Here is a 19876-nt window from a genome sequence, read left to right on the forward strand (position 1 = left end):
TTTTTTTTTTTCCTACAGTCTTGGTTGCAACATTCGGTGCACTAATCCTAGAAGCGCGTGAATCGCAAATGTGTCCAGGTCACATTTCACACCAAAAAATAAGTAAAGTACAGAAAACAAGTATAGACTGGGGAGTGATGTAACATGGGGTCAGTTGTAACACTGTCAGTTTTGACAAGTCAGAAAAGATCTGTAGTGATGTCATCAATATTATACACTCTCCTCACCTTTTTGAGCTCATGGCAGAAGTGGCATGTGACTGAGTAACCTTGTATATTTTATGACCAAAAAAAGTTCAGGAAAGAAAGTTTTTTTGTTTTGTTTTTCCTAGCAATCATTGTAGATACAGTTATTTGACTTGGATAATGTAAAGTAGCTGTTTCTCTAGCTTAATTTGATGCTTTGCATTTATGCTAACTTCAAACTCAAAACAGTTAACTATGTTATGGCTGTTTGGGGTGGGGATAGTTGTAAGTTCATTAAAAATGTTACAACCGACTCCTTATGATGATTCCACCCTGACAGCAACACACTATGTTGCAGTCTAGGCAGTAATTCAGTTATCGATCACTTCTGCTGTTAAGGCAAAGTAACATGAGTTATTTTTATTTTTTATTTATTTTTTTTTGCGCATTGAGGGATTTGTGTGGTGAATGTGCTCCCATTAAATCTTAAACCACACTTGAGCACATACATTTTTTTTTGAGGCACATTTTTAGAATTTATGCGAATCTTGGCATTTCCATCCCGTGTTTTTTTTTTTATGTGATATCCAAAAATTCTGATAAAAAAGGCAGATGGCAACATGGCTAGTGACTGAACCCTTATGTGACAGGAATACAGTACAGACTCACGCAGACATACACACGGCAAATGTGTTAAATTTAAAATAATAAAAGCAATAGGCATACAATACATTTTTTGTCACTTTAAATTGTTCACTTTAATTTCAAAACTGATTTTTTTCAATAACGTTCTTGCATAAATTTAGATTGTGTGAATCCTATTTCAGCAAATTAGCTATCGTTGTTTCATAGTGGGGTAGGCTGTAACAACATAAGTCTTTGTGTTTGATATTAATGCTGTCTTCACGTGCTATCGGAAATTTGATAATTCACACTTCTCAAGTTGTGATTACGAGCTCATCGCATTCAAGTTTCGAAATTGGAAGGCGTTCATGTGCAATTTCTACCTAGGAAACTCGTATTTACGATAATTCCGAGAGCACGTGAAGGCAGCATAACTCACATAATCTGTGATTGTGTAGTAAACGTCCAAGTTATATTTGTAGACAAATGTGGCTGTATCAAATTTTGAGAGCTCTAGCACAAACAACCACTGAGTTACCAATGCTCAAACAAAAGTTGTTACTTTATTTTCAGGGCAATTAAAGGGTTAGTTCACCCAAAAATGAAAATTCTGTCATTTATTACTCACCCTCATGCCGTTCCACACCCGTAAGACCTTCGTTAATCTTCGGAACACAAATTAAGATATTTTAGTTGAAATCCGATGGCTCCGTGAGGCCTTCATAGTGAGCAATGACATTTCCTCTCTCAAGATCCTTAAAGGTACTAAAAACATATTTAAATCGGTTCATGTGAGTACAGTGGTTCAATATTAATATTATAAAGTGACGAGAATATTTTTGGAGCGCCAAAAAAAAAACTAAATAACGACTTATTTAGTGATGGCCGATTTCAAAACACTGCTTCAGGAAGCATCGGAGCACAGATGAATCAGTGTGTCGAATCTGCTGTTCGGAGCGCCAAAGTCACGTGATTTCAGCCGTTGACAGTTTGACACGCGATCCGAGTCATGATTCAACACACTGATTCATTTATGCTCCGATGCTTCATGAAGCATTATTTTGAAATCAGCCATCACTAAATAAGTCGTTATTTTGTGTTTTTGGCGCTCCAAAATTATTCTTGTCGCTTTATATTAATATTGAACCACTGTACTCACATGAACTGATTTAAATATGTTTTTAGTACCTTTATCAACTAAAATATCTTAATTAGTGTTCCGAAGATTAACGAAGGTCTTACGGGTGTGGAACGACATGAGGGTAAGTAATAAATGACATAATTTTCATTTTTGTGTGAACTAACCCTTTAGGCAAGCATATTTTGCTCATTCGTTATCCTAACGCATCTAGTATAGTCTCATTTTTAATGAGAAGTTTTGAGGTTTCTTATTGCTCTAAATACATTTTTGTTACATAACATTTAGGTTTATTTTTTTCAATGATTTTTAAAATAAAAGGTTAAAATTAAAAGCAGTACTTACAGGAACATGAAAGAAAAAAATATTCATATATAAATTAAATTATTGTAGCATTTGTTGTACTGCCTTTAACAAAAATGCAAATAGTAATATATATATATATATATATATATATATATATATATATATATATATATATATATATATATATATATATATATATATATTTTTTTTTTTATTATTATTTTTTTTTTTACTGCAAGTCACACTGTGACTAAATATAAATATAATTTACAATGCAAAAATTGTAATGGTCCTCAAAGTGGAACATAACCCTGATTTTTATGCAATTATTTTTCCTTTTAGTTTTGTTAATATGTGAAAACACTAACGGACACTGGATATGTATATAATTTTTTTTTTATTTAAGTTAATTATTTTTCGTCATTCAAACTTTTGCAATATCTATAAAACAATGAACAAATACAAGCGCTGTACAGTTGACCAAATCACTATAACTGCAACTGAATGTGTAAATGTACATGCATGGACATACATACTGTATATACACACATATACACTATTACAACTGTTGACCCCATGCTGTTTCCTTTGCCGTTTAATGCAACATCAAGACCTTCCTAAAATTGGCTTTCAAGGAAACTAAAGAGAAAAAAAAGGTGGGGTCACAAACGGTCCTAGTCTGGAGTATTAGTCTGTTTCCATATTCAATCAAACAGCAAATGACTTTGGCACACTGTGCTATGTAAACATTTCATCCAATTCAAAGATTAGCCATCATGTATTGCTCCAAATTTGGCTAAGTTCTTTAAAAACACCCATCGTTCAAAGCCCAAACTTTATACCATTTCATAGGCTTCTCCTTTTAAACTGGAGAAAGGTGGTGTGATTCACTATGGCAAAAGTGCAGTCCACATCTACACCTGCTTTCCCGTCCAGCAGACTCATCTGACTGCAGGAAACTTGATGACGCTACAGAACACGGACAGTAAAATTCAGGTAAAGGACTGATTTTCTTACTAAAGGCCACACAATCTCTGCCCAGACTCTGAAACATCAAGACAAAGAGTCTTCCATGTGTTTCTGTTGCCGTCTTCATACTCACTAATGGAGAACTGCGATTCTGGGACAACACAGGGTGGTGCAGACCAATCGAACATATACAAGTCTAAGATTAACATAACACTTAATGCTGATACATGAGGAGAGCTGACCGAAAGGCAGTCAGGGACTCATTTAGTCTGGATTTCCTAGCCTACAATAAGTTAGTCAGAATGCTACGGCGTTATACATGAAAGGTAGGTGGGTTAACTGATTCGGTTTCACATATCACAGGCTTCTTTGTCTGTCGGATTTACAGTAACAAGTTCTTTTAAGATCAACTGAAGTACCACAATAATTCACAAAGGTTGGATGTGAAAAAAAGTATTTCGGGCGATGAATTAAATGGCGATTAAAAGGACACACAAACAAACTGTGCTGCGCTTCTCCATTTAGTCCAGATGCTTCTCAAATGTGCATTTTGAAAGCTGCTTAGAAACACACTCATACACAAAAAAAAAAAAAACTCACATTTTCTTTACAGTATCATGGATAACAAAGGCAGTAACTTTTAACCATGAAAAGAAGAAGAATGAGGATGCTCAAGTAATGACATAATGTGCCACGTTCGGCCAAAGCTGCTGAGGATCATGATTGATCTTGAGAATAAAACATCCAGGACTTTAAGGAGGCAGGAAAAGAGCCTTTCCAACGCTCATGTTATGATCCAGAGCACGCACTGCACAAAGTCAGAAGAAATCATGGAAGATGAGGAGTAATACACACATCCATCTTTGCTTTAAAACCCAAAGAGGGAGCAAAGCTTCAGATCAGCCTACTAGGTTATTACCATGATTATTTTACATAATACACTTGGCGAAGTAAATAAAGGCTACATAAAATTAAGAAATAAATGATTACTGAGAAAAATGTGGCTGAGAAACATTTGTTTGTTTGAAGACCTGTTTTAGATTTGTTAGCAGCCAGTGCTACAGTATGTGAATCCAGCAGTCATGTTCTGTACAATGCCTCGGTTCTCCTTCGGAACACACCAGGGGCCCTTACGGAAAGCGGGATGAAACTTTACACATTGCACCTTTACCAGAAAAAGACATATTGACAATTTAATAAAAACTAGAAAACAACAAAAATGGTCTCTTGATTTTTTTTTTTTCCCCCTGCGCGCCGTGAGCTGAAAAGCACGAGGCTGCCGCTGTCCTCCACAGTCAAAGTGTGTCGGTGCGCGCATAAATGAGTCCTCCCCTCAATCCCATGAACCCTCAAATTAAATCAAACCCAAACTACAACAGTCTTGGAATCCAGTCCAATCACAGCGCAGGAAGGGAGCCTCCATAAAACGTCATTTACATTCAACAATATTGGAAACGTGACTACAAAAATAAAAGAACAATGGATGTCCATTGTAAAAAAAGAAAATGTGCTGGAATTCAAGAAAATGAGACATGAAAAGGCGAAAAATAAGAAAAGACAAAAAAAAAAAAATGCATCCTTTGCATCGGAAAATGGGAAGAAAACCTCCAAAAATGGATACAGTTTAGACACTTAAGATTCACTTTCCAAGAGCTGGACAACAGATGAAACAGTGAGGTATATAGTTAGATGGAAATAGTCATCATCATCTTGTTTGTGTTTTCGTTGCCCCGTGGCCCTTGAGGACCACCAGACCGCACCGTGGCGGCCCCGAGTCTGTATCTGGGCAGCGATTTTCTCTGAGGGGCGAGTGCGTGCCCAGCACGGGCTGTCCGAGGGCGAGAAGGGGAGGGATGGAATCGGCGGTGTCGAGCTACGGCTGCAGGTTGAGAGTGAACTTCCACTGCTGGGTGAGCGACGGGCTGCACACCTCCACCGTCAGACCGCCGTTCCGCGCGCTTCGGCTGTCCAGGCACAGATTGCTGCCGACGTACCGCAGTTTGGAGTTGTTGTCGATCTGCTCCCATTTCTGTAATAGAAAAATAACGATGATGATGTTGAAAGTCTGAGCAGCAGCGCTTCCTCCAAACCCCCCGCTTTGAGCATAGCATGCTCACCTGTCTGCTGTCGTTCTCCCTGCAGCCCTGCAGTTTGATCTGTGAGCCAGCGGTGCGATCCACCACCGTCAGGCAAAGGTCCATGTGTTTTACTGATTTGTCTTTAGTCAGAGCCCATTCCTGTTCATCAGAAACATAAGCAGGGAACATGTGCATTAAATACATTCATTCCATATAAATCTACACAAAACAAAAAACAGCTCAAGAAACAAGAAAACAACATAATAAATATAGAATAATATATATAATGTATGAAAACACATATATTATACTTTATCATTTAAAATTGTTAATTACATTTTTCACACTGTAGTACCACTAGGGAAGAAAAAGTTTTAAATTAATATAATATAATATAATATAATATAATATAATATAATATAATATAATATAATATAATATAATATAATATAATATAATTTTCATAAATAGAAAAGTATGTATATGGGTACTTTCACACTTGGTTTGATTGCTTGGTATGAACCAGAGTTTGACTGCATCCGAATTTGGAAAACAGTGTTCACATCGTCCAAACAAACTGAACTCTGACATCAATCGAACCTGGGTGCGCACCAAAAGTGCCAATGTGAAAGCACCCTAAGTGTGATGAACCCCTTAAATTCCTCAGACCTACACACTGTGAGAAGATAAAAGCTGCTAAAGTGATCCAGAAACTACCGTGTGGCCCTTATCTATACATCACTCACCCTTCACAAGTGCATTGTTCCTTTAAAACTAACCCAAACTCAATGGCAAGTCCATCACCCAGTGCTCTGCTGCCACATCAGACATAAGACTGTTCAGTACCTGAGATCGGATTGGTACCTGATTGCCCCCTGCGTTGTGGCACTCGTACACCCCCACCACACCGTCAGCAAAGTGCCCCAGTGTGTCCAGACAGTTCTGGCCCTGCTGTAGTGCTCCAAAGGCTATGTCCTGATGATCCGGGACCCTAAACAATACAGAGACATCAAGTTGGGTATGATTAAGCTAATTTTTGAACTGCAGCCCAAAAGGTTTATCATGAATAAACTTGTCTCATGTCTAGGTATAAGTGAAAGAGTTAAAGGCTCCGTTTATACTTGGTATTAACATTAGTCTTATTAAAATGTTTTGTGATCCAATCACTCAATCCACATTTAGAAGTACTCAGAAACATCAAAAAGAACCACCTACTCGCCTATTAATCAATCAGGGTTTTAAATGGCCGGTTATGTACAGAAAACCATCTGAATCAAAAAGCTCATACACATTTATGCACAAAACTTCACAGACCATTCAGATTATAATAGCACATGTAATCAAGGCCAAAGTGATGCAAAAGCTATTTTTATTATTCCCAGGTCATACACTCACCGTAACTCAGGATAGACGTTCTCCAGGTACCACTTAAATGGTTTGCAGCCTAACCTCTTCTTCATTTCCAGCCTGCTTTGAATGCTGCAAATAACGAGGAAAGTTGGAGTTCATTTCAAATGGTCTAAATGTTTTTGATGACTGTGATTTTCAATTAGCCATGTTAGAAATTATTCTTCAGAGGCTGTCTGTACTCATGTGGCCTTGGCAGTGACCAATGAGCTTCTCATGTTGAAAATAGTCAGTGATGTCCTACTTTGTTCCAAACTTTTCTCTAAGCAATAATACTTGCTATTTAAGAAAGTTACACACTTACTTGCCATAGGGCACATTACGGGCTGAGGGCACAGCAGCATAGTAGAAATTCTTGTAATCGTCCATCCAAACTTCTGCCGCTCGCCTTGTGTTCCTGTAAAGACAAACACAGGCAGATGAGAGTAATTTATACATTTTATATAGCGATAATGATGTTCTGCTAATGACCATATAACATGTCCATTATTCCTGAATCTAACTTCAACACTAATGGACCTTCTGCAGCACATTACTGGGTCCTTTATAATTTGGACAGAATGTCACTTCAAATTTCAACTGTACTGCCTCACAACAGCCCACTTATCATTGGCTGCAGTGCTGGATTCACCCACTGGATGGAGTACATGATCCAGACTACTAAAGGGATTGTGTTCTTTAGTGACTGTAGCGCTGCTCACCCTCGGTGTGAAAAAATATAACGTCTAGCATGATTACAACAATACTGACATTTAAGTATCTTGTAACATGGACTGAAAAATAGACTGGATATAATATAATATAATATAATAACATTATAAATGTCTTTACTCTCACTTTTGATCAATTTAATAGATCCTTGCTGAAAAAAAAGTATTCATTTCTTTAAAAGATTTGTTTACTAATCCCACATTTTTGAATATAATATAATAAATCATAACATAACGTAACGTAACGTAACGTAACGTAACGTAACGTAACGTAACGTAACGTAACGTAACGTAACGTAACGTAACGTAACGTAACGTAACGTAACGTATACCTGGCAAACACAGTGCCGCTGCCACCTGGGAAAGTGTATGGATGCTGTTTCCTGAAGACATGACCCACTCGACTGCAGGGAATGATCTCCAAGCTGCCTCCGCACTGCCAGACCCGAAATGAGATCTCTGAGAAGCACAACAGAAATCATAGATTAATAAGACACATCATATAAACACACAAACAATCAGTTCATAAATGCAGATTTCCAAAGTGCCAAAACTCATAACTGCATGTGTGACATCTAAACAAACAAACAAACAAGCACTACTCTGTGAAACTTCTTGGTCTTTGCAAACTTCTCAGACACACATGCAAAATACAGTAAAAGTTTTTCCAGGCTGAAGGATAATTTCAAGAGTTCTTGTAAACTTTTCCACAAGCAGCACAGCTGAGAAAAGTGCTGTGTTTGTGGAATGAGCTGAAATTTCTTTCAGAATCCATCATGCCACAGACATTATGTCAAAGCCTGAAAATCTCCACCTCATTGAGTCTTACACTGCAGTTTCTATTCAAGTCTCGTTGCTAATCATATAAAAAAAGCAATAGTTCTTCTGTGGTGACCTGAATGGCCCCTTAGATGGGCACATTACATTTTGGATGGGTAAGGCATTATCTCATACAATCTAATGATAGAAGTACCATGATCTCATATTCAGTATTCATATACAGCGGCGCCACAAAGTATTTGAACACTTAAGCCACACTCATGTGACACAAATTCATGAATTTCATGGCATTAAATTAAACCATGCGGTCTTTGTAAACAATCAGTGCTTGACCTTTTTTCATACTCGAGTCATTTTTGCATGTGACTAACTAGTCCTAAAATCATTTTAGTGGATGTATGAAGTCAAACCCTCATAAATAGATCCTACTTACAAGTTCATAAGTAGCAATTACAATGTGATGTGCATTAAAGTGACTTTGGTAGGAATAAAAATGAATGCATTAGACAATTTACTATTTCTTTCTCTCCTTTTCGTTTGTCTTGCTTTATAGGAAATTAAGCACATGATGCTTTATGCATTTATCAAACTGGCTAAAAGAGTTGTATCATCTGCCAAAAATTTGACAATGATTTTTTTTGTGTGTGTGTGTCTATACATTTCAGTGTGTTATATTATACTTTGAGTGCGTGTGCGTATACACACACTTTAAATGAGCAAATGTTTGACTTAATAAAGGAAACACTGGTACACTGATAAGATCCACTGTGACTTCAGTCAGTCAGCTCCAATCAGCTTGTCCCAGCACAACAGATGAAATACAAGGCATTTAGAAAAATAAAGCCTCAACTCACCGAGATTCTCTCCTCCCCACACATCCATCATCATGTCGTACTTCCCCAGCTCCTCAAAGTAGTTCTTGTCCATTACAAAGAGGCCACCGGCAATCATGGGAGTCCTGGAGAACATAACGCAAAATATGAAAAATGAGATAAGAACAAACCAAATCTTGAAATTACTTAGCACTTGCATACTTCATAGAACTTACTTTCCTTTATACTAAGCAACTATCTCACAAACTGGTGATGTGTGTTGCTTTATAGTTGCCATTTGTGACTTTACTTTACTCATTTCCCTCTCTGACACTGTGATAGAGCAATCTGATCAGAGCTCCATAAATAAAGTCATTAAACAACACTGGAATCATTAAACAAGAATGAAGAGTGCTGTGTCAAGAAGACTTTTACACAACACATCCCATAAAGGCACTGTCAAGAGAAACTGCACAGTTTATTATCTTAATGTACTTTTAATGTACTTGCTGCACAGTGATTGAGATTTCACATCAGCAATGCACCGTCTATACAATCTCCCATTTCGGTCGCTTTACACCTTTCTCTTTCCCACTCGCTTTTAGCTGTTAATGATTCGAGTCACTCCCTGGAGGATGGACCTTTTACAAACAAACAAGCAAGCAAGCAAGCAGCAAGTACATGGGCTCCTCGGACAAACTTGTTGTTCTGTTATTACAAGATTATTGTTATTATATCCATTTCTCATGTTGACAACAGAATTTTACATTTGTTTACTGTGCAATGTTTGAGAGCATAGAAGTTGGACAAGGAAATCTTCAAAAAATAAAATAAGCAAATCAGCAATCAGTGTTGTTATTGTTACCTAAAATAATTAAAAATGATTTTCGGTAATGTAAATAAAGCTGGAATAAATTAAACGATTAGACGAAAAATACTATAATAGTAAATAATAACTAAAATAACACTGTCAGTAATTCAATTTCCTTAAGGAAACACCAGTGCTCGTAAGTCAGTAAAATAATAACGTTAGGCAAAACGAACCAAATAATCCTGGATATATATAACCGCTGATGTTTGAAAACCAATCACAATTCAGTATGCAAATGTAACAATGACATCATCCTCAGTATTCTATCAGCACTGGTCAGTGGGAGTTAGAATGCACACCAATAGAGAAAGTGTGAGAAAGATAAAAAGCAGCTCCCAAATCAGCTGACAGTCATATGTCACCAGATTATTGATCCAAAACATTCGCAAAGCAGATATTTAAGAAAAGATGAATTCTTACTTGATAGGAGCAATGGGGTTTCCTTGCCGTGCCCGTCTTTGTTCCAGGGTCATGTAGTCCCATTTAAAAACTAGATTCCAATCAAAACCTGGATAAAGATTACACATTACTTTAGGGATGAAGCTCTTGATTTTAAATGTAGATGTTCTGGCTCAGCCATGTGTCAGGTAAGGGAATAAGGGAGCATATTAATGATACTGCAATTTCACTCATGAAGAAACCAAAAGGCTTTGTTCAGAACAGCATACTGCCATACTATTTTAAGAGTATGCAGCATGTACTGTATACTGTACACAGCATGCAAATGTTTGCGTGTAACGTTTCTTTTCCTTAAAATACATTTTACACAAAACTGGCTTAAAACAACATTTGCATTTCCAGTAGGAAACACCAGTGCTTGCCAGACGACAAAAGAATAGTATTAAAGTTTTAAGTAATGATGAGTTTTAGGCGTTGGCTCTGTGTAAATGAAAAGCTGCATCCTTAAACCTTGCTGTTGGCACAACACTTGTCTTATTTTCTGCAGTGTGTCTTGTTTTCTGTCGGCTGTACATAAGAATCAACATAATGCGACACTCGGTAGCTTTAGATGGTTAAATATTACGAAGGATAGATTGAGTTCTGAACATTCCATAAAATGTAAGTTTCAGATTTATTTCAGAAGTATACAGATACAAAACCTACGGATTAAAGGCCCGCTGAAGTGTCTTGGAACACGCAGCATTATTCAATGTTTTGACGTAATTATAACTGAAACAGGAAGACAGGGCGATATATCGAACAGCCCCACCCCTTTTTTTTAAATAGCTAATAGCGTTTCGTTTATATCACAGATCGGCCAGAGCTGTTAAACTCAGTAAAACCTCTGTTTCCTTCTAATCTCTAACCGTTTATCCTCCTAATCTCCTCTATATCACTTTGAAATATAGCATTCTGTGCAGAATTTAAATGGGTCCGATACCTTTCGTGGTCTGAGCCAACTCGCGGATATGATCCGTTCTGTGCTCTTGTGTCTCTGGGCCAGAGCAGACTGTGCTCGCGCTGCGGCGGTTCATGTGACACTAACGTGAAAATGGACTTCATTCGCGTCAATGGAAAGCTACATAGTGCACCATGTGCCATTCACCATGTAGAAACTGGTAAATGTGTGAACTGACCGATTTCAGCTGCAGCTACAGTGTAGGAGGGGGCGGGACTTCAGATTCTAGAGAGTATTTGATTGGACAGATGATTTGATGAGAAGCTGAAGTGCGATGTGATGTCATGAAAATCCATGATCCATTTTAGTGGAAGTGAGAGACTAAGTTTTGAATGCTTATATCTCCTAAATGCGAATTTTGTCATTGTTTTGGAACACACCAGCTTATTCATAACCTTAAGGCTAACATATTCCTACTAAAAGCTAAAAAACTTTTTGTTTCAGGGGGACTTTAAGGGTACGTTTGGTTAAAACGGAAAAGTTTTTCCTTAGAGTTTTCCACGTACAGACAACAATGACCGTAAAAATGACAAAAAAAAGCTGTATTCTGCTGACAGGCCATTAGATGGCGATGAAACAATAGACTGAACATGTAACGCGCATGTACATGACATCATCGTTTTCACAAATTCATGTTTTTGTTGTTTAGAGACCGTTTTTAAAAACTTGCACTTTGAAACCCGTTTTCAAAGCGTTTTCAGGCCACAAAAATGCCGTTGCCATGTAAATGAACGGCCAAAATGCATAAAAAGTTTTCCGTTTTTAGTTGAAAACTGTTGTGTAAACAGCCACTAAAACGTAAGTTTAAACAGATTATGTATTTTAAAGTGTTTAAAAGCAGAAATTTGTAGAGAAGATAAAAAGCAGTAATTAACTATTAATAGTAACTATAAATAACTATAAATATCAAAATGAAGCATATCAAATTGACACTACTACTGTTTAAAATGTTTGGTATTGTTTTTTAATGTATACAGTAAAAACTGTGTGCAGTATTCAATTCTGAACATATTCCGAAAGAAGGGAGAAAATGCCAGATGACTATGTGTCATACATTTGAGGAGAAAGTCTGAATGCCAGTTAACTAGCATATAGAGCTCTCATTTAATCAGAATGTACTGAAAAAAGCCTTATATAAATAAAATGATATTTATAACCCATGCTGCTTTATAAAATACAGTGAAACCAACATGGATAGATTGATCCATTTCCATATTATTTCCCACTGCATCCAGAAGCCTCAGAGCTCAGAGGAAAAGCTATTCCACTCAGAGATATAGAGCCATTATGCCTAAAACCCCCAGACAAAAATCAATCAAATGGTTTCCATTCCAAAAGGACATTTCCTCTTTTTGAGATTCATCATGCTCTCTCACTCTTTTACACATTGTGCTGCCTCCACGGATTCTCTCTGTATTGCTCTCACTCCATGCATGCATTTAAACCTACCACACACAGAATAGCCCTGCACATGAAACATAACAAGTGACATCTGCTGTATTATTCTTAAACAAGTGCATGAAAGGATGTAATCACATCAAACACACACACAAACAGCTCTGGATAGTGATTGTACTGTTGTGTTAAAAGAGCTGATGAAAGAGATTTACCTCCTTTAAGATCTGCAGATGCCCCCACATACTGGAAATTGTCCATGTTAATGACATCTATGATGGGTGACACAACCCGAGTTTTATCCTGCCGAGAAGAATAAATGATGTGAAGCTGGGCTGACAGTACAATGACAGTTAGAGTACAAGCATATGAAAACACATCTCTGATACAAAGCATTCTTTAAAGATGTAGCAACTGACAGACAATAAAATTAAACCAGAATTAAAATCACTTAAAGTCTTGACGTATGCTGATCATGGAACTAAGAAACGTGCACCGCACTGCCATTACAAATCACGGCAAATCCATCAGAAATACCTAGGAAAATCCCATTAATCTCGTGAGCTTCGCTGACACATCACTGAAGTATTTAAAGTCAAGTACCATGAGTTAACACTCCAGAAAAGACAGGCAATCAACTCTACGTGACAAGCGTGGAGAATTTAACACTAAATATAAATGTATTGCTCCTCAGACATCTTCCAATATTCATCATGACAATTCTGGGACACCCTGACGAATCAAATCATCCCAACGGTGGCTTCACCTCTGAATTTACAAATTCATTTGTCACAGTGCTGTAATGTTTCTACGTGGCAATAATTTGATATAATTTTTCTAAAATATATTCTATGTAAATATGGTTTGTTATATTAATGCAACACATGAATAAATTGATAAATTAATATATTCAATTAATAAATATATATTTATATATTATCACATTTACTCAATTGTGAAAGACATTGTATTGCTGAATAAAAACAAGCTTTTTTACTGCATTAAACATTTTGAAACAATAAATCACTGTTTGGTTAAAAAGATTTTGTAATTGAAAAATAATACCAATTAAAATATCAAACTTTCACTAAATATGGATAAAAACTACGCATAACAGTACTGATATTTAAAATCATCTTTCATATGTCTAGTGATGGGAAAATACTTCCATGCTCTGAAATTCTGAACATAAAGGGTTTGTTCTCACACAGTGGAGCCTATTTCAGTGAATGGTACAAAAATAATTTTTCTAAATTATACCATTTTGCAAATTTTGCCAATAAACTAAATGGTTTTCATATATAGACCTATATTTCCTATAAACTAATGGCTTCATAAATACATGTTTAGCAATATATAAATAAAAATGAATATCATCAAAACAGAAACATATTTTTTGGCTATATGTACATTCACTGGAAATCCATTGTATTGACCGCATGTGGTTTGTATTAAGGCAAGCACTGATATAAAACTGGAAGAACTTAGCTTGATGAGGACTAATGATGAGTGGATGCAACAAGTGGAAAAGTGACTAATGTCAAAAACCATTAAAAACAGATTCAGTAGGAGTTCCGCTCTTGACCAGATCTGTTCTGAAAATTAAGGCAGTATATTTCTGCTTACGCGGCACACATACATTTTCAATTATAATTATTATTCCGCTTTAAACATAAGTTCTGTTTAAAGGTACTTCTCCAGAAACAGAACAACATTTAATTCATGCTCGGTATAATCATCATGATGAAGCGCTTGGATAAATTCTGGGGTCACTAACTCCACAGTTTGATTATGTGATTATCTGGGTCATCTAACTGGAAATGAAGACACCTAACAATATAAATGGGGTTATGAAATGTATTACTACATTAATGCCAGTAATTTGTACTTTCAGTGTCTTGTTATTCTACTCCCTGTTATTTACTTTGTGAGTCAAAAGGCGTGAGGCAATATCAGAGTAATAATGTGTGCCTAGGGAAGGAACTGAAGCAAATATTTCTTTAAGGTCAGTCTGATCCTGAACCAGACCGGACCTGCACATCCGCCATTTGGGTGTGTTTACCTGGATTCAACACACCTGTGCACACACACACACACACACACACACACACACACACACACACACACACACACACACACACACACACACACACACACACACACACACACACACACACACACACACACACACACACACACACACACACACACACACACACACACACACACACACACACACAGATGTCTTATCCATACTCTCTACATGCTATATAAGTGTTGGATAGCACTAGCTTCCCTCCATACTTTTTTATGGCTTGTTTGAGAATTTTTGGCAGTAGACAGCAGGATTGGACTCAAACAGGTATAATGATATGGCACTGCAAGGTTTGCAAGCAAAGTTTGTACATCAAGACAGACAGCCAAAAAAAACACAATAACTTCTCATCCACTCTTTTCTTTTATCATCTTGGCCTGACATTTGCAATTGCAGTGAGCTGCTAAACGTCCGCTGCTGTAATGAGCATGTTTGATTATAGCCTCCAAAAGCAATGATTAATTTGCCAAATCTGAGAATTGTAAGACACAACGTTTCTCTGCTTGTTTGTGTTTCAGAAGAAGAAAAAAAAAGGCAGAGAAAGAAAAATATGGCTGACCTCAGCAACCCTTTCTAGAAGGGGCTCCAACCAGTGTTCATTACACTCGCAGTGGCTGTCAAGGAAGGTCAGTACATTGGCCGTGGCTGCATCCGCCCCTCTGACTCGGGATCGCATCAAGCCTGATAATACACAACACACGGACACACACACAGGATTGAGACTCAAAGCAATCTGATGCAATCTGAACTACACAGAAGGTTGTTATCCCTGTATCCTAACCTAATGATCTACAACACATGTGCAGGGAACCATAATGATAGTCAAAAGTACCAGTGCTTTGATAACAAGTTTGGTAAAAAGTAGTTTTGGAAAAGGTAATGATATGATGCCCATCTTGGTCAGGAATTATTATTAAAATTGGTGAGGTGTTAAGTCAGTTATGTCTGAATGTATACAGGTAGACAAAAAAAAAAAAAAAAAATCACCTATGGGGAAAATGGGGAAAAGGAGAAACCCTGACAATATCAGTATTGCATCATGCATCATATCTAATCATGCAATACATTTGACATTCGATCACCTTTTCTTTTTTTTCCTGAATGTTTATCTGAATATAATGCTGTTACATACCTGAACCTTTATTTGTTCTATTGCTTGTGATTGTTTGCTATTTTATTTTTACCTACTGTTTATTTATAATTACTTAACAAAAGAACAAAAGCCAAACCAAGAAACAAAAGCCAAATCACAAAATTAAACTTAAACAAAAAACCAAACCAAAGTTGTCATCATGCCAAAGTATTTTGTATTATGTATTATGTTTGACATGAAGTAAATGAATCACTTTACCTATACATAAATTAATAGGATTATATGTGAAAGCTCATCTAGTGGCTTATATGGACAACTTAGAATCCATTTTCAAAGTTCAAACACTAAGAGACATTAAATACTAATTAACCAGTTTGCTTCTTTATATAATATCACATCCAAATCTATATAATCTGTACGAGCACACTTTTAATTCCTACACTCACATGCAAATGTTATCTTTATTTCACTATGAGCTTCACCAGGGACTAAAACTTCAGTTCTTTGTTTCCTTACCATCAAGTAATTTGTGTATCAAAAAAACTTTTGAAAGCAAATACAGAGAGCTTGTTTAGTTGGACTGGGAAAGGATTTGAACAAAAGGTTTTGGAATCAAATAAACAAACTGCAGTTTTGGCTACAGAACAGCATTTTTTGCTTGACAGATATATAAAACACCTTCCAAAAATACACTCCAGCTCAAAACAGACCATTTGCTTTTCTCTAGTTTTATTTTCTCCATATTTGCATCTATGAAGTATGCAGTGCTTTTAATGACTTCATCCCGAGGCTGGTCACAATTAGTCGCAATAGTAAAACTTCAGCTATAGTTTTAATAGATGCCTAGATTTTAATGACGACATGAGAGTGGATACTAAAAAAGACCTTACATATTAACTTGGGTATAGTTTTGATTAATAGTTAGTGTTAATTAATAGTGTTACTGTGATTTAGAGGGTAATAAATCACTCACCCTCTCGGCGATCGTTCCGTAGGACTCTGACTTTCTCGATTTTCCCGAGTAAGGCACCATCTTCAGCTGAAAGTCCAGAGAAAATATTGTGTCAGCTCAAGTGATTAGGACAATACATCTCTTTCATTTTATATGATGTAGTTAATATACACAGGAGAAATGTGATAAGACGTCAGATGTGCCACCTCCTTAATCCAGAAATAGTCTGCACAATTTTGTAGAGCACATCTTATACAGCTGCATATGACTAAGAGATGCACTTCTTTTTGGTCTTGAGAAACTTTAAAAGGCATGGAAGTAGGGGCCAATTTTTTTTTTTTTTTTTGAAAAATCCAAGGGAGAGCTGGCAAAGAGAAAATGATCAAGGATTTTTCCCCCCACAAACTTGCATCCTGAAGAAGCTAATTCATCTCATAAAGTTAAAGGAAACGGAAAGGTAGGAGCAGTGTTTCTTATTTCCAAACACTAATGCAAAAATCCAAAAAGAAAAGACCATACTTAATATGCCAATATGCAAAAGCAGGACCACAATCCACACATGTAAAAACACAGAAGAAACACGAGGACTAATAAGACCGGTGTCTGTCACGCTCCCTGCAGCAGATCGTTATAAAGCAGGGCAGCAGTGCCTTCAGGACAGGGTTCATACAGAGTTCAGACATCTGAAGAGGTCAAACAAGGAGTTTGGCATCCAAAAACAAAAAGTGTAATGGGATTGGGGGCTCAGGAGCACGGCTGGCACCATGGTGACACACTTTATAAAATCATACAAATCTCAGCTCCACTGCTGGTGTGTTCTGCTATACGGATGGGGTAAAACACTGACCAAAAATCATGAAGAGCAGTTAAAAGACTGTATACGATAATGAGATCTGATTTATATAGTTCTGTACCATTGAGTTTGAGTGGGGGCTAAAGATGAGGACACTTACGGTTGTCACTGTAGTCATCCACTAAGATGATCTCTTTGACCAGATGAGGAGGACTCTTCTTCAGCACACTGAAGACAGGGAAAGAGACAAGGTTGAATAGATTAAATGTATGTTCAGAAGTGTGGGAAGAGAGTAGGAGGTCTTAGCCAAGATCTCAGTAGATACATCAAAAATAGAGGTATACTGCCATTCAAAAATTTAGGGTTAATAAGATTTTTTATTATTATTCAAGAAATTAATACTCTTAAATAGCAAGAATGCATTAAATTGATCAAAAGATACACTAAAGACTTTTACATTATGAAAAATGTTATAATTCAAAATAAATGCTGAATAAATCACAGAATCCTGAAAATAAAATGTATTACAGTTTCCACAGAAATATTAAACACCACAACTGTTTTCAACATTGATAATCTTCCTGATGTCTTTCTTCTACTGTATATTTGAATAGTAGTGAACTTCTATGCTAATGTGTATATGTGAAAATATTCTGTATTCAACACTGTAGTGTAAATGCAGCTTTAACAGACATTAGTAATATGAATTACAAATACTGACAAGAAAAAAAAAGAAAAACAATGCACTTCTTTCTTTTCTTCTTTATTACTGACTATCTACTTATTTTTAAAAACATGAAATAATGTTTACTTGATTAAGAAATACTAAGAAATATTAAGAAATACTAAAGGCTAGGCCGCATGTCACCATTTCAATTTAGTTTGTTAAAATTATATAATATTATTAACATTATTATAATATTTTAAAGAAAGGAGTGTGTTCAATAATTGTTTTTGCTGTGATATCGCAATTAGTAACAGAAAGTGAAATTTCACTGGTATTGGCAACCAAATTTTATGCATCATAGTCCATTAAAGGGGACCTACAAGATGAAATATAAGTCTCTGGTGTCCCCAGAATGTGTCTGTGAAGTTTCAGCTCAAAGTAACCCACAGATCATTTATTATAGCTTGTCAAATTTGCCCCTATTTGGATGAGAACAGAAACACGCCGTTTTTGTGTGTCCCTTTAAATGCAAATGAGCTGCTGCTCCCATCCCACTTTCCAAAAGTGGGTAGAGCTTTAACAGCTCGCGCTTCAGTTGCTCAACAGCAACAAAGCTGGAGAATCTTATGCAGCAGAAATGACGATTGTCAGTAACGGTGTTCAGTCTTACATTGTTTAAACCGGAGTCAGACACTGATGGAGAGACTCAGAAAGAAGTTACAACTTATAGAATGCAACTGGACGTTTCTAAACGGTTATTCATCGACTAGCATGTGCAGTCACGTTAATCTTTTGTGCAAATCCAGCGCTGACGCTCGTTTGTGAAGCAGTCCAGCATAAAATGACGCTCTACTACAACTCTTCCTCTTCTCTAAAGCAGCCCAACATGGCCTCACCCCCTTTGTTGTGTGTTCTTGGGGGTAGGGTTTATGTAAATTTTAGGGTTAGTGATGTCACTAACCCAGGAAGAAGCTTGTAGTCCCTACCAGCAGTTTGTTGTAGTCCTTAGAGAATTCTTTAAAAGATTAAACTTTGAGCACCATAACTTTACAGATGTTGTTTATGCTCTAACAGCAACATTACACTAACTAAAGTTAAAAAAGTGAAATCATAATCAACCATCCCTTTAAACATTATTACTTGACATTGATTACCTGACCACAGTACGCAGCAGGGCTGAACGGGCCTCGTTGTGGAAAGTGATAACCACACTGGACGCAGGAAGATCCGTCTTCCACTGTTTGTGACGACAGCTGAGAGAGAGGAAAAGAACATATTAAGATAAAGTTGGAAGATAAAACTCCTCTTCCATTTCCTTTTAGTGCAAAGGATTTCATACACTGCAACATACACACTGATACAACTCAAAATATAAAATTTATACACTTTGATACAACTCAAAATATCAAATGATAACAGTAGCATTTGTATTGAAGGGAAGCACTACACAGCAAAACCCCATTGTCACATTGCTACACCTGAATGAAGTCTCACACCCTTAGAGGAGCTCAAAGCCCACATTAATTTAATGCTTCTCTGAGGCTGAGATGGACAGGAGGTCATGCATGCTTAAACTCTCTGGACTTGCATCTCCAAACATGC

The 19876-nt window shown here is 36.7% G+C and overlaps 1 protein-coding gene across 3 annotated transcripts in view; it reads right to left on the reverse strand.

Moving 5' to 3' along the window:
- Positions 1-2633: 2633 nt before the first annotated feature.
- galnt2 (UDP-N-acetyl-alpha-D-galactosamine:polypeptide N-acetylgalactosaminyltransferase 2) overlaps positions 2634-19876 on the reverse strand; it is an 86674-nt gene continuing 69431 nt past the window's right edge. For 2 of the 3 annotated variants that reach the window (XM_048204810.1, XM_048204813.1), the window contains exons 4-16: positions 19429-19527; positions 17768-17835; positions 16836-16901; positions 15329-15450; positions 12890-12977; positions 10301-10388; positions 9052-9155; positions 7750-7876; positions 7012-7104; positions 6696-6779; positions 6147-6291; positions 5340-5459; positions 2634-5251 (exon numbers count right to left, since the gene is read on the reverse strand). In XM_048204810.1, the coding sequence (XP_048060767.1) occupies positions 5096-5251; positions 5340-5459; positions 6147-6291; positions 6696-6779; positions 7012-7104; positions 7750-7876; positions 9052-9155; positions 10301-10388; positions 12890-12977; positions 15329-15450; positions 16836-16901; positions 17768-17835; positions 19429-19527 (1360 nt within the window). In that variant the 3' untranslated portion in view covers positions 2634-5095. The remainder of the gene's footprint in view (positions 5252-5339; positions 5460-6146; positions 6292-6695; positions 6780-7011; positions 7105-7749; positions 7877-9051; positions 9156-10300; positions 10389-12889; positions 12978-15328; positions 15451-16835; positions 16902-17767; positions 17836-19428; positions 19528-19876) is intronic. The other variant, XM_048204811.1, reaches the window with a different exon arrangement.

Source organism: Megalobrama amblycephala, linkage group LG10, assembly GCF_018812025.1.
Source record: "Megalobrama amblycephala isolate DHTTF-2021 linkage group LG10, ASM1881202v1, whole genome shotgun sequence".
In the NCBI taxonomy this organism is placed as follows: Eukaryota; Metazoa; Chordata; class Actinopteri; order Cypriniformes; family Xenocyprididae; genus Megalobrama; species Megalobrama amblycephala.